The sequence below is a fragment of the Solanum pennellii genome, chromosome 1 (genome assembly GCF_001406875.1).
Source record: "Solanum pennellii chromosome 1, SPENNV200".
Lineage (NCBI taxonomy): Eukaryota > Viridiplantae > Streptophyta > Magnoliopsida > Solanales > Solanaceae > Solanum > Solanum pennellii.
Genome location: NC_028637.1, coordinates 101,283,637 through 101,299,296, shown reverse-complemented (window position 1 = coordinate 101,299,296; position 15,660 = coordinate 101,283,637). Strand labels below are relative to the sequence as shown.

Genomic DNA, 15,660 nt, shown 5'->3' with positions numbered 1-15,660 from the left:
TATATATATATATATATATATATATATATATATATATATAAAATTCTTTTTTTTAATTTTTTTTTATGGAGAAACAAATATTTGGACCAAATGATGGTTTCTTATCATGAATCCATTAACTCTAGACATGAGCATTGGGATCTAGTGATGGGCTGTTTGCCACAGATCTATTACAATGGAACATTCATATCAATTATAGCTATCATTCGTATCAATTATTAGTTTTCAACCAACTATCGGCATCAATCACTATCGTTAGTAAATATTGTCAGTCATCATTCATCATCACTGCTTATCATAATCTCCAATCAATAAACACAATCATCATCGCTAGTTATTATCATCCTCAACTATCATATAATTTTTTAATATAATATAATAGATTAATTTAATATTTTACTAAATTATATATATTTATAAATTTTAAATTCAAGAAAGATGTTATATATTTAAATATTAAAATAACAAATAATTTTAATATTTTAATATTCATATTCGGATAAGGTGCATGATGCTTGCTTAGTGCTACGCCCAAGGGGGATTCTAATGTTTGATGATTCATAAAAGAAGTGCACGTTGACTGTTTTTTCTTTTTTTTAAACACTCATTCACCTGATAACACCAGCCAATAATAAAAATATATTGACGTACATATCTTTTAATTTTACCACTAAATATATATAAGTGGAGTCAAGGTATAATGCTTTGACAAAAAACCCAGTCAAGATAATGCTTGATAATAAACAATTTTTTAAAATGTAAAAAGGAGATTCGACCAGTCTTTAATAATGGACCATATATCCTAAAAATAATGTCTTATGTTTGCATAATGGAGAAAACGCTAAAGCTATGTAATTTAAACTTTATTAGGGATCTAAAGTTTGTTTTCAATAATACTAATCATTTTATCAACCATAAAAAAAATTTAAAGTTATGTAATCGTATTTTTTTAAGATGAGCTAAAAAAAAGTATGTCACATAAAACATAATACAAATATTCATTTAAAATTTCTCACGAATATAATTTCCTTTGATTAAATGAAAATCTTAGTCTCAAAATATGGCTTTTTTCAAAAGGATTCCCTACTATAATTATGTTCGTCGCAAGAACTAAACGTTAAAATTAAAGGCTATTTAAGTGTTTGATTAAAGTTATAAAAAGGAAACCACTTAAAGGCAAGAACATGAGTGAAGCAATTAAATACTCCATATATATATATGAAGTGTCTGTACCAGAAAAAGAAAAAAAAAAGAAAACGATTGCAGTTGAAGTGATAAAAAGAAGGTGGAGTAAGCAATAATACAATGCATTATAGTACCAGTTACAACCAAAAGAGCAAATTCAAGATGTACAAAAAGAAAATGAAAAAAAGGAGTGGCAGGCAAAAAGTATGTACTATTATTCTAAATTCTTGGGAAATAAAATGTTTTTAAAGTTTTAAAAGTTGGTAGTTCACGGGAAAATGGTAACACACTACTTAAAGTAATATACCTTAAATCCTAACATTATTTTAGTTCCACTAATTAAATTGCATGATTAGTTGATACGTCTCGTAATTGAATTAGTAAATTTCATTTGTAATATGTGAGAAAAAAAATTAGATAACATAAAGTGATAATAATGCATTGGACTTTATATTAGTCATACGTTTCACTTTATATGATAGTAATTAATTATCCGATATATATATTATATAAATAGTGATTTACAATTTATTAAACAAAATCAAATAGTTGATATGATCGAACATTAATCAAAATAAAATTACGATTGAACCCTAGAACAATTCTTCTAGGGTTATGAAAGAAAGATTTGCTACATAAGTAGCAAATATACAAACAACTTATATATATATATATATATTTAATAAAGAAGAGAGAGATATTTTCATATATTAATTCTACAATTTATTTTATTAAAAACAAAAGCCTCAATGGAAAAAAAATGACTAAATAACCTTATCCATTTATTAGGAATTGATTAGTTTCATATTTATTACAAGTGGTATCCCAATTTTTTTTTTGACTGCACAATCAATCATAGTTCAGTTTTGGATTCTGTGATCTGCTTGATATTATTATTGTTATTATCCTTGGGATTCTGAGTTAATTGCAATTCCAAATCAACTTGTAATTTAGTGGATAATTGCTTCTTCTCTTTTGTTAATTCTAGTACATCAATATCCTCCGAACTGGTCTCCATCTTTTTGCCCCACAAAAAGCCGTACATCCCAGCCACTATGATAATCGACCCTAAAACTCTGATATTTTTCGAAAAAAAAAGAAAAAAAATTAATGTTTTACTTAGAAATTATAATTAATTTTACATTAAGAAAAAGAAAAGTGTTAGGCTATATATATACTTACACGCCAAGGTATAATTTCTCACGAAGCAAAATCCAACTAAGAAATGCAGAAATAACTAAGAACAAAGGATTGAACATCGAGACGTATAAGGGCCCTTTTTTCTCAATACACCACGAGCTCAGATAATATGTAAATGACGTAGCCATAGCTCCCTGTAATCAACATCAAAATAAACCTCATCATCATGAGCAAATTAAAAAATCGTATATATATATATATATATATATACTTTTTAATAAATTTTTAAAAAGCATTTGAAAAATCGTACATTATAAACAACTGAAACAGCTCTAATGGGATTTAATTTCCATTCAGAAAGTTTTGGAACGACACAAAAGCCAATGATAACGCACTCCACACTTGCCATTAGGCACATCAACGTTGTGCTTGTATATGGTGCTGCATACTTCTCGTTTACCCTTGCCTAATTAATCCCAAAAAAAAAAAAGGATCGTTAAAAGAATTATTTACGCTAAATCAATAAATGTANATATATATATATATATACTTTTTAATAAATTTTTAAAAAGCATTTGAAAAATCGTACATTATAGACAACTGAAACAGCTCTAATGGGATTTAATTTCCATTCAGAAAGTTTTGGAACGACACAAAAGCCAATGATAACACACTCCACACTTGCCATTAGGCACATCAACGTTGTGCTTGTATATGGTGCTGCATACTTCTCGTTTACCCTTGCCTAATTAATCCCAAAAAAAAAAAGGATCGCTAAAAAAATTATTTACGCTAAATCAATAAATACAAGATCGATATTATAGTAACAGAAAACAATAGAGAAGGGAGTAAATAGAGAAATTACCTGAATAATTAACCAAATGGCATAAGTGAGACTGGAGACTATAAGTAGAAAAGGTCCTAAAAAGAAATTAGAATTAGCAGAATTGACATCTTTGCTTGTATTTTCTGCATATTTCCAGTGAAATCCTAATTGACCAATTACAACTTTGCCATGATATAATGACAATAACATTGCACCTCCAACACATATTATTGTACCCCAAAACTTAGTTTGACCTGCTATACTTCTTAATCCCAATTTTTCAATCCTGCACCCACAAAATTAAAAAAAAATTACAGCAATTAATTATCATGTTTCAATTTGATATTTTTACTTTTGAATATTCGTAGAGAAAATAATTAATTACCCCAAGGGTACAGCTATGATAAAGGTGAAAGCTGGGATTAGATTATCAATTGCCGAAACAATTGTTGGAGTTGAATTCTTTAGCCCGATGAAATATATATTTTGGTTCGCTGTTATCCTGTATATATTACGATAATAAAACAAAAGGTTAGAATTGGTGATACTATCTGAAATAAGTTCGATATTTATAACAATCACTATTTGTAATAGAATATCATATTTTTATAACAATCAAGTTCTCTTTATAACTGATTTTTCTTGTTATATTTTAATCCGAAATTTACATCAATCATTTCTATAACTCAATCACTCAAATATTAACTGATTTTAAGTCACTATTTCCCACATTTTTGTCTCTAGACATTGCAGTTCATAACAAATGATCAAGAATAACCCTAATCTATTGGAAAATGTTTTAAAATATCTTTCATCCATCTTTTGGTCTAGAAATACCTTTTACCTTTGCTTTTGATTCAAAATACTTTTCCTTCCACATTTCGGTCTAAAAACACCATCAATCAAAATTAAATTTAATTTTTTTTAGCTAATATTAAGGATTTTAGATCTGATCAGTAATCGTAAATAAGAAAGAAAACAAGTTACTCTTTCTTTTTCAAAATTTCGTGATTGGTGTCCTTATTTTGGATCAGTGGTTGTAAATAGCTAGGGAAAAAAGAATGTTACACTATATATGTTTTTCAACGGAAAAGAAAATACTTACCCGAAAATAGAACACAAAAATATCTGAAAAAGTATAGAGCGTGTCATCTTGGGTCTAGTTTTCCTGTCAATGTGACGAAATAAAACGATTTAAGAAAAGAAAAAACTGGAATCGAGAGATAATGATAATTGAAACAAACATTTTATGCCAGAATTATTATAATTTTCAAAGTTCGCACTTGAAATTTCTAATTAATTCCTCTTATATTAGCATAAACTGAGGTCATCTAGTAATTAGAGTCACTGCTACTTATATCTTACTCTGCATTGGAAAAAAAATATTATTTTGTTTATCAATTATCCTTCGAAAAATATCTTGATTTAATTAAAAGAGTACTATTTGCTCTAAAACAATTTTTTTTTTATAAACAGTCACGCGATCGCAATAACTTGGGATGCGGAAAAAATGTCCCGTGAAAAGGGTATAATTGTCAAAAGTATACATAGACATTGATGAAGTAGCTACCGTACATTACTTTCTTAAGTCAATTGAATTGCTTAGACTCTTTCAAATGACTAAAATACCCTCAATAGTAAATTTAGATCACAAAAGCACACATATTGACCTGTGGCTTACATATATTAGTGATACTATAATACTGAATATTCTTATCTTTTAGAAGTTGGTAAGTGGGAAGAAGAATACATACCTCTCTAAGAAGAAAGCAAATGGAGCAATGGAGATAGTGGCAAAAATAGGCCTATAAGCTGATTGAACGAAAGCATTCATGCCACCATCCATCACTAACTTCGATATTATTACCATTCCGGCATACGCAACTTGTACAATCATCATTATCATAAAAACCATCAATTCGTTCCCCATTTTTTTTTTAATATTAGCGCGCGCTTAAATTTCAATGAGGATATATAAATAGGTGAAGTGAAATGGTGATTTGTATTTGATAATATTAGCGCAGATTGGAACTATATATAGAGTGACCAATTGCTATATATATAGTAGAAAAAATATTGCAACCATGAGGAGGATGGATTTTGATGGATTATAAAAGGAGACGTAAATGTTGGATATATACATTTGCCATCATAAAAAGTTTGATAAAAATTTCAAAGTGTTCAAAATTATCCCACAAAAAGGGACTTTTATGCCTAAATTAATGTTTTAATTTCTAATTTATGTGGACCATGCTAAACATAGAGAAATTTATGTGTTTTTAGTGGAGTTATGGTTTCCAAATCATGATAAGTATGCTTTTTTTTTTTTGTCTGATTTCTTATTTTGACTCTTGAGAGATAAAGATAAAGTTCTCTGAAATTCATTCATATACCAACAGAAAGACCAAAATGAATTATATTTTTTTAAAATCTCCGGTTGGTTTGCTTTTGATGATTTTGCGTGAAAGTCTTTGCAAGATTGATGATGATTTAATTTTCATCCATAAAAAAATTATCGCTCACCTAATTTACATGGTATAAATTAAGAGTGTACATGATCAGGTTAGCTCATTTTTTTAAATATTAAATTAAATTATTTGTGTCGAATTTTTAAATTTATAAACCAAATCAAATTAATAAAAATTCGAGTTTTTCAATTTCGGATTTTTTGAATTTTCAGGTTTTTCAAAAATATAATTTAATTGTACTTAAAATATTTCTTTAGACTTACCAAAATACAACTATCTAAGGTGTATCTTAAGAAAATAACACAAAATATGATATGATTAATGATACAAAAATATCAAACAAAAAAAAACAATGAAATCGCGTAAAACAAATATTGCAAATTAATAAGTCATTGTGAAAATGATCATAATTTAAGAGTACTAAATCATGCTAAAATAAGTTCAATAAGTGCTAGTTACATGACTAAATATTAAAGGAAATTAAAACTAAATTATATATTTTAATTGTCTAAACCTATATAAAACTAAGAACAAATATTCAATAAGATTGTCATTATTTTTCTTTTTGCATTAGTATTAATAGGATTTCGATTTAAGCTTTATTATAACTACCAATATGTGTGGATTATAATATTTATTGGACCATTAAGATTTAAGAATTGTAACTTTCAAACATGAAATATATTAAAAGATAAAGACTATGAAAAAGTATAAGAAATATTTAAAAATTATATTCAAGTAAATATTTTTACGTATAAAATAAAAATTTAAAATTATAATATTATATATATATAATCGGGTTTATTTGGTCTCGAATTGTTTCTTTTTAATTGAAATCAAACCAATCTAAATATAATCGGAGATTTTTTCAACATCAAAACTAAGTCAAACCAAATTACTAATTAAACTTTTTTTTCATTTGACACGATTTTCGATTTAATTAATACACCCCTAGTACAAGTGCATGGTCTGTTTTAGATCTAGGCTCGTAAAGGTTAATTATCCGAGTTAAGTTACATTAAATTCCAACAGCTATTGCATAAAGAGAAATTGATAAGAGTTATATTTCTTAAAAAGAGAGAAATTACATTTGCTTGAAGAAAGTTTGTTTTTTTGGTAAAATAATTGTTTTACCAAAGCATAGCTTTTAGGCCGATGCTTTTTAGATCTTATAAATTTGGTCACCTACAAAGAAACAAATGGACGTTGAGTAGGCGCACTAAAGAATTTGTGGGGTTCCCCAACTGATTGCAAGTGAAATTATTCACTCATGATTTTCTTTTTTAGGAATTAAACCACATGAATATTACTCCCTCAGTAAATTTTTATTTATTCATATTTAATTTCACACGTCTCTGAGAAAAATGAATTTATAATATTTTAATTTTAATAATTTAGAAAATAAAAATATATTAGTTAATAAAGGAGTGTCAAATGGACGAATCGGTTGAAACTAAAGATTTTAAAATGCGTCGATATAGAAATCAAATTGGTTCATGACCCGTTTAAGCTACTTAAGGCTCAAATGAGCTAAAGAACGGGGTAGGGTTATAACCTACCCAATTTAATTGGCTTAATCGCTTTAATTTTAATAAATTATTATTTAATTTATATAACCACAATTTGAACTTCAACTCAATTTTTTTAAAAATAAAAAATTAAAGATGGATAGATAATTCCTAGAAAATATAAATAGATAACAATTCATTTTTTCAATATAGGAACGGACATACATTGCATCAATGCAAATAAAAGGTCATAAAATAAGTTGAAATTACAGAATAAATTGCGTCAAATTGTTTTTCTTTTAAAAAGGGGTTATCACTTGAAAGAGTTGAGATTGAACTCAATTAACTTATGTTGAGTCCAAATCCATAAAATTCAAGACAGATTGGATGGACTATCTATGCTTGAGCTCATTTTAACACCCCTATTTATTTATAAAAAAATTAGAAAGTAGATAATAATATATATTTAATTTGTAATTTTTTTTTATTATAACAAGTAAATGTGATAGAATGCTCCTCGTGATGACGAGAATTTTAAGCTCATAGATCATCAAGGTTTTACCATAATACAAGAAACTTTTTATTTGAAAAGAAATTTAGAGTCGTCTTGAAATTAGCGATTTGAAACTAAGTTGATTTTAAGTTGAATATTTGGAGATCCTATTTAGGGTTTTTAAATGTTATTTTTGTCATAAACATGTAAACACCGTCATTTCTGCAAATTACTAAAACTCCCAATGAGTAAATCACAGTTCATAGATATTAGAATATCCTAATGCGCGATTGAAACATGTCAAAAGGAACAGGTACAACGCACTTGACTAAAGGAAGAAAGCTGAGGATTAGAACATGTTGAAGATAGGTCAGTCAACTGCGTTGGACCTATTTCAATTGTCAGTTTCTTTCTTCTTCAACAATTTTCTTATAATTTTATTTTTGTGTGTGATTACCTGTTATTACATATAAATACTTAAATACACATAATTTTACAGTACTAATTCAGTAAACCAACTTCAGTAGTAACTTACAATTCTTTGACAAAATCGCCGACATGGTATAAAGTACAGACCTTGTACAAACTTTTCCAGTCGATCATGAGATTTTTCTTAAAATATAAAAAAAAATTGAATTTTTTAAATATATTATTATAAAGTGAAGAAAAGTGAAATCACAATATGAATTTTCAATTTATACTTTTTAGAACATAATTTAAAGTTAAATTAAAATATGTGCAGTTTCCATATGCAACCATTTATTTGAATAAAAAAGTTAAAATCAAGCTTCCAAATCCTACATCATAATGTCTAGTTTTGCCAATTATTGAATAAAAGACCATTGAAAGATAGTAGTAGATGAAATAATTGATCAATTGTTTGAGTGGAATTTGACACCCTAACGTCACGTCACAAAAAGGGACAAAATAATTAACATTTGTTGCTAAAGAGGTTTAACAAGCAGAGAAATAATAAGGGCCATTTAAGCATTCTGCTTAATATTATAACTCACGAAAAATTATCTATCTGCACATTCTTATACCGAATTCAGGCATAGTAATATTCAGATTACTCAAAAAGTACCAATACTTAGTTGACACTAAAAACCAGACGATGTGTTATGGTTAGAAATAAAATATCACTCGATCTCATATATATATATATATATATAGCGCGTTATTCGAAAAATGCATTGAGGTACTGCAGTTGACAGGTATATGTATAATGGAGTTTTGCTCGGTGATGTATTGGGCTTTAGGTCACACGTTTTTAGGCTTCCGATCAGCTGGATATGTTAGCTTCCAGCCCAATAATTTTCCAAAATGGGATAATTTGGACAGACCCGAGATTTTCCTGTTATAAGCTTCTCGTGATGTTTAACATAACAAGGTGGGTTGGGAAAAATTACTTAACTACATTTCTCTACTTACCTTAATATTTGTTATCCCTATTTATTATAAAAATTTTAAATTTTTTTTTATTTCCCCAATTAATAAAATTTGTAAGATATATAAAGATTTTTTACCTTTTGTATAGTCAATACCCACATTTTTCATTATAAAGTGCAATTCTATTTCTCAGCCAACACTCACGTTTCCCATTACCTATTACACTCTTTAATTTTATTCCTAAAATCTCTCCCCATCTTTAGCAGTTTCAAGTTTCAAATTTCAAATTAATTTGATTTTCAGTAGGAGTCTCTCTCAAATATTTCAATTTCTAAGTTTTTAATAGGTAAGAATTTTATCCTCCATTGTTGTCTTCTTCGTGCTTTTTGCTGATTCTTATGGAACAGGGTCCATCTCAACGTATTGGTGTTTCTAATACTAATGCTAATCGTATATATGATTCTGATGATGAAATGTGGACCGAGAACAGATCCAAGCGATTGCATGACTCATTAACGATGAAGAACAAGAGTGTTGTCAAGCCAAAGAAAAAGGTTGGAGAAATTCAAAAAAAGGGGAAAAGAAAAGTGACATATGTTGCTTCCCGATCCACACTTACTAAGGTATGTTTTAAACAAACTTTTATATTTTTATGTTTTTGTTATGGTGTTGGTTGTGTTTGGACAGAAAGGTTGAATACATCAATAGTGAAGATACATTACTTATCAATTCAATGTTTTCATAGTATGTTAGAACAATATCGATTTAAAATGGTTAATTTTGTGTTTTCTTGATACATTAAATCCCTAATTTTACATTGTTACATGTGTTTGTGAAATCGAATTAAGAGTCATTTAACAAGGAAGACAAATTCACTAATTTCAAATTCAATAAAAGCATCATGTATTGTACAGTTTTGAAGGTGTATCATATGCATAAATTGCTCAATTAATGTATCATTTGTTGATGTAACATGTTTTTTTTATAGTTTTTTTTTTTGTCAGTGCATATGATGTATCATATACATTATATAACTCAAGTGTCTTATACATATATGTAATTAGTATTTGTGAATGAATGTATATAATGTATCATATACATTATAATTCAAGTGTCTTATACATATATGTAATTGGTATATGTAAATGAAATTCATGAACAATATATTTATTAGTTACTCATGTATCTTATGCATTTCACGACGTGTTTGATATGATATCATTATAAAATTATGATGTATTTGCTGAATTTACAGATTATATTCAATGTTTCATTCACTCTCCATTACAGCATATGTTTGAGATTAGACAAGTACAATTTTATATATTTTTTTTTTTGTATAAACAAGGAATGAATTATGTTATCAAAAAAATATCAGCACATCCATTGAGGTTTGGAGCAACCGTTCAATTTTGATTTTGTGAATGAAATCAAAAATTTCATAAAGGATGAAGGCATTGAAATTTTCACGAATATAATTTTTGGACCATATTTGAACATTCCAAAATGTAATTTCCAGGGTCAGATTACTAAGTGTTTGTTAGGTACAACAGGAAAACAAAGATGTATTGCATGTTCGTCATGCTAATGAAAATGTATTGCAGTTTAGTATAAAGGAATTCACCATTGTAACTCGCCTTAAATGCAAAGGAAATGTTAAGAATTTTTCATATCCGAATTTCTTTCCGATAATCAAGCGACTATTGGTTATACCTGCAGGACAATCATGGAAGTATTTTTGTAATAACCGGCTCAGAGTGGAATTCAAATGAAAAATCCTTAACATTTCCTTTCCATTTAAGGCCAATTACAATGACAAATTCCTTTATACTAAATTGCAGTACATTTCCATTAGCATGACGAACATGCAATACATTTTGTTTTTCTGTTGCACCTCCAACAACAACAAACACATAGTAATCTGACTCTGGAAATTACATTTTGGAATGTTCAAATATGGTCCAAAAATTGTATTCTTGAACATTTCAACGCCTTCATCTTTTATGGACCTTTTAATTTCACTCACAAAATCAAAATTGAACGTTACTCCAAATCTCAATGGATGTGCTGATATTTTTTTTATGACATAATTCATGCCCTGTTTATAGAAAAAACAAAATATAAAATTGTAATTGTCTAATCTCAAACATTTGTTGTAATGGAGAGTGAATGATACATTGAACGTTAAAGTTGTTCATAACTAATGTATCTGCCATAATAAATAATATAACCATTTTTTTACAAAATTTTTATGTATCACATAATAAGATTTATCAATACACATGTAAATCAATTGTCAATACTATTAATCATAATAATTATCATCAAACATTGACAAACTTATCACAACGAAACATATACTAATTAGACTTATTTATCAAACACAATAGCAACTAAAAGTGTACTAAATATATGCAAAATCTAAAGAAAAACAATCAAATTAGAGAGAAAACATTTCAATACCTTTTTTTAATCCGATCTTTTCGCTCAAAAATTGAAATTGTTCTTTATTTTATATTTAGCCATTACAGCAATGAGTGTTCCTTTATCCTTATACAACTGCCCCGTCTTCACATCACTATTGGAATCAGTTATGTAATTTCTAGATTTAATTCTGGAATATAATCAAAGTCACAAATTCTTGATCCGAACAGACCAAGAGTTTCAGTATCTCTTTCGGTACCTTCCACGCATACGATTTCCCCGAATGAACAATCAAAATTATTTATCTCCCCAACAATTTTATCAGTTGTATCAATACAAAGCGGATACATACCAATTCCAGACGCATTTCTTTTTACTTCCAAATAAAGTTTCACACCCATGTCGTTCTTGATTTTCAATAGACATGAGTTCCCTCTACAATGTATCGGATTTCAATATTTTTTGTAACACTGTCGATCTCCACCTCTGTTACAACAACGCTTTCAGATTCACAAATGAAATGGATTGTCCAACGAAAATTCCATCAACCTTGTAACCTTCGTAATTAACATCGTTTATCCAAATTTCAGAATGCCGTAATAAAATTGAGATATTCATCTTCTAAGCTATTTATTTCAACTTCTTAGAATGCAGATCAACTTTATCAGGAATAATTTTGTTTGATGAAGGTATTCTAATTTGAAATTTGAATTTTTCAATCAATTACGCAAGTTGTCGAGCGTAAATTATGTGATTTATAGTTATCAAAAACAAATTTACGTTATTATGTCCTTATTAAACGCAACAGTTATCAATTGAAATGTATCAACACTTAAATATCCCGTATTTCTCAACATGTATCTCGCAAACAAAATTTTTAAGGAATTTTTGATAAATACAAAACTAGAAGGGATAAGATGTTATTTAGTATTTATAATATATGGTTCCTATAATTTATACTAAAATAAATTAGTATTTTAAATATGATATATAATATACATATTATACACATAAGTAATATATATTTTGTATATTTGTCAAGTAGTTGTAGTTATTTTAAAATGAATATATAATTTATGTTCCTTTCATCACTTATAAAATGAATTCAATATTTCATTTAACTTAAACTTCATAGATTTAACTTAAACGCACTTCATTTACTTTTAAAATATTACGAATACAAAATATAATATTTGATGATATTTCTATATATAAATAAATATTTATTATTATAAAAATCTTAGGCTTAATTGAACCTATAATTCAAAGGCACCATCCATCTCTTATTATTTAAAAATGACAGGAATTTATATAAACCTTATTATTTCAGGAGCTAATTACGTATATTCATTTTAGTTTGCAATAGTATTTTACAAGATTTTTAGTCGTCCATATACGTTCAGATAATAACATTATTATAACTATATATAATAGTGAAGTATGTCTAAATATGTAATTTTTCCAAAAATTAACAAGTATGTTTTTCAGTTTTTCCTCCTCGTGTGTAATGTCTTATTGATACCCTAGCTAAGAGAGCAGGAACATAATACTCCACTTCACATGGAAGAGACAAGATAACGTACACAACAACAATAAAAGATTCAAGTGTGATTTTATTGATGGAGTTTTGGAAGCGTGGTGCGTATGCAAAGTTATTATATTTTTGTAACGAAGGTAGAACTGATGTTTTATATATGTCAAAGGCTTAAGCAAAATAGATCAAATTCAAATATGAAAATAAAATATGAAAGTAAAGAAATCATCCTAAAAATAGAGAAGAAAACAAATGCAGCAATACATATTTAGGATTTAATGAGTGCACAACTATAAAAGGAAGAAGAAGAAAAAAAGAAGAGAATTTTAGATGAGGATTAAACCTAGTACCTTTGGATATTGGCTCAGTTAGCTTTCAACCAATTGCACTATTATTATACTTTTTTTTAAAAAATGGATTTATATTAGATCGATTCGATCAAATATGTATAATAAATACCTAATTTGATAGAAAAATCATGCATCCACGTGTACGTTACGTTATTGTTGACACTAAATAAGTCTATGAGTAGCAACAATAAACAAGAAGAAAAAAATAACAGGTAATAAAATTGAAAAATATAATATAATAATAGGGGGAGGAAGACACAAGATAATAAACAACTTTAATAAAAAAACTCAAAAAGGAGAATTTGACCTGTCTTTAATAGTAGACCATATATATCATAAAGTAATTTCATACAACTTATGTTTGCTTAAAGGAAAAAAGCATAAAATTATGAAAATTAAACTCCTCCTGAGGGACCTAGCTATATATATACTCATTTCAAATCACTCACGTCCATTTTTTCCTTTAATTAAAAATTAAATTTTTGTTTAGAAATATGACTTTTTCAAAAGGATTTCCCTAATATAATTAGGGGACAGAGCTAAAAATTAAAGGACGAAAGTTATAAAAAGGTAATTACTTATATAAAAATAAGAACATGAGTGAAGCAATTAATATACACCACAAACATATTGACACGGCAATTTAAGTAAAGTGTATTAACTATTAAAATTTAGTTTCAAGTTGGTAAACTCAGTTTTTTAAGAACAGAAATTATTGTCCTATGGTGGCCAGGGGCGGATCCATGTTGGGTCAGGTGTTCATTCGAACATTCTCGATAAAAAAATATACGATATATATAAGGTAAATTTTATTGCGGTAGATAAATATTTTGAATCCCTTTAATAACAAATAAAAATAGATGGCTCTATGGTAAGACCCTTGAATATTATGTTATATGCCCTAGGTTCAAATCCCTATAATCTTTTTTTTTTATAGTATCAGTTTATTTTTGTTTTAAAAAATCAGTTTTGTTTTTCAAGCATTTTTTTTTAAAAAATGTGTCAAAAGTGTGCTTTTAAACCCAAAAAATTCAAAGGGCCCATTTCGAAAGACTTATTTATACGTTTATATTTTTATTTTTCGAACTTCCTAAAAGAAAATCCTGAGTCCGCCACTGATGATGGCATGATCTTAATATTAACAAAAAAATTAATTAAAAATTACAAAGCTAGGAGAGCATAGATAAACAAATTAAAAATTAAGTTTAACGTGATCACGATAGAGAAAAATCTTAGCATCTCAACAGGATCATTTACATACAAGATATTTCTTCATTTGTTTATACGGAAGGAACTCTATTCGTATGGAATCTAGTGTGTGAGGTTCAAAGGCTATCAATGAAAGATAAGCATGTGCAAGGGGTTATCTAAGGTGTCTAACACGTTTCGTTAAAAAATTATATATATATATATTTAATATCATCCTACATTAAATGATACATATTTAAAATTGAACATATTTTATAAATTAAATTATGTCTTTAGCATATGATCATAAAAATTATCTATTTAGAGTGAACAAGTTTTGAGTTTGAACTCCAAATGATACAATATTTTTTTATTTTATTTTGATAATTACACATCACTATTTTTACACGTCCTTAATAAATTTTCTCATTAATTATCTTATTTTTCACCTCTCAGAACAAATTAATACAGAAGTAAATTATAAAGTAGTCCAATGGAATGGATTGTTTGAATTGATATTTCATCATTTTAAAAGCATACACGTATAGGTAAATCCTCAAAAGATTCCAATAGGATTTCCAATAAAATTTCACATTTCTTGGGCAATTTTTCCACCAATGAAAGTGCGGTGCATAGATATTTTTTTTAATCAATAGGACAACTAACCACCTTTTATCATTGTAAATGTCAAATCTATAGCAGCAATGTGAAATTTAGATTTTAGGCCTAACTCGCACTTCAAAAGTTAGCTCAAAGGGAAGAGGATTGTCCAAGCTTTATAAGGAGTTAATTAACCACCGATGTGGGATTTTAGTCATTCTTTAACACCCCACCTCAGGTCCAGAGCTTAGCATCTGGTGCGTGGGCAATTTTGATTTTAAGGGGCCAACATCGGTGAGACGGACCCTGCTCTGATACCATGTGAAATTAGGTCTTAGGCCTAACTCACATCCCAAAAGTTAGCTCAAAGGGTGAAGGATTGTTCATGCTTTATAAGGAGTCCACTCATCTCATTAACTTGGAACTTTTATCATTCTTTAACAAGCAACAATAATAATATCATTAAAAGACGAGTTTCTTTATCTCCACCTTAAAAAGACATTTAGAAAGGTTGTTGGTTCTATCCATCCATACCAAAGTGACATATTTTAAAAA

At 27.7% G+C, this 15,660-nt stretch overlaps 1 protein-coding gene across 1 annotated transcript; it reads right to left on the bottom strand.

Annotated features, from left to right (window-relative positions):
- Nucleotides 1-1,937: 1,937 nt before the first annotated feature.
- LOC107015122 (WAT1-related protein At1g09380-like) lies at nucleotides 1,938-5,248 on the bottom strand. The gene is made up of 7 exons (XM_015215302.2): nucleotides 4,906-5,248; nucleotides 4,257-4,319; nucleotides 3,537-3,653; nucleotides 3,191-3,437; nucleotides 2,915-3,070; nucleotides 2,368-2,519; nucleotides 1,938-2,261 (listed from the first exon to the last, which is right to left on the bottom strand). The coding sequence occupies exons 1-7, from the start codon at nucleotides 5,079-5,081 to the stop codon at nucleotides 2,039-2,041; spliced, it is 1,134 nt and encodes a 377-aa protein (XP_015070788.1). The 5' UTR covers nucleotides 5,082-5,248; the 3' UTR covers nucleotides 1,938-2,038.
- Nucleotides 5,249-15,660: the final 10,412 nt, after the last annotated feature.

What these genes read in the sequence shown, in the direction of transcription:
- LOC107015122 (XM_015215302.2), bottom strand. Translation starts at nt 5,081, where the DNA reads ATGGGGAACGAATTGATGGTTTTTATGATAATGATGATTGTACAAGTT. An exon ending in ATCATAGCTGTACCCTTGGG is followed by an intron (nt 3,438 to 3,536) that starts GTAATTAATTAT and finishes TTGTGGGTGCAG; the next exon opens with GATTGAAAAATTGGGATTAA. An exon ending in CCATTTGGTTAATTATTCAG is followed by an intron (nt 3,071 to 3,190) that starts GTAATTTCTCTA and finishes GGGATTAATTAG; the next exon opens with GCAAGGGTAAACGAGAAGTA.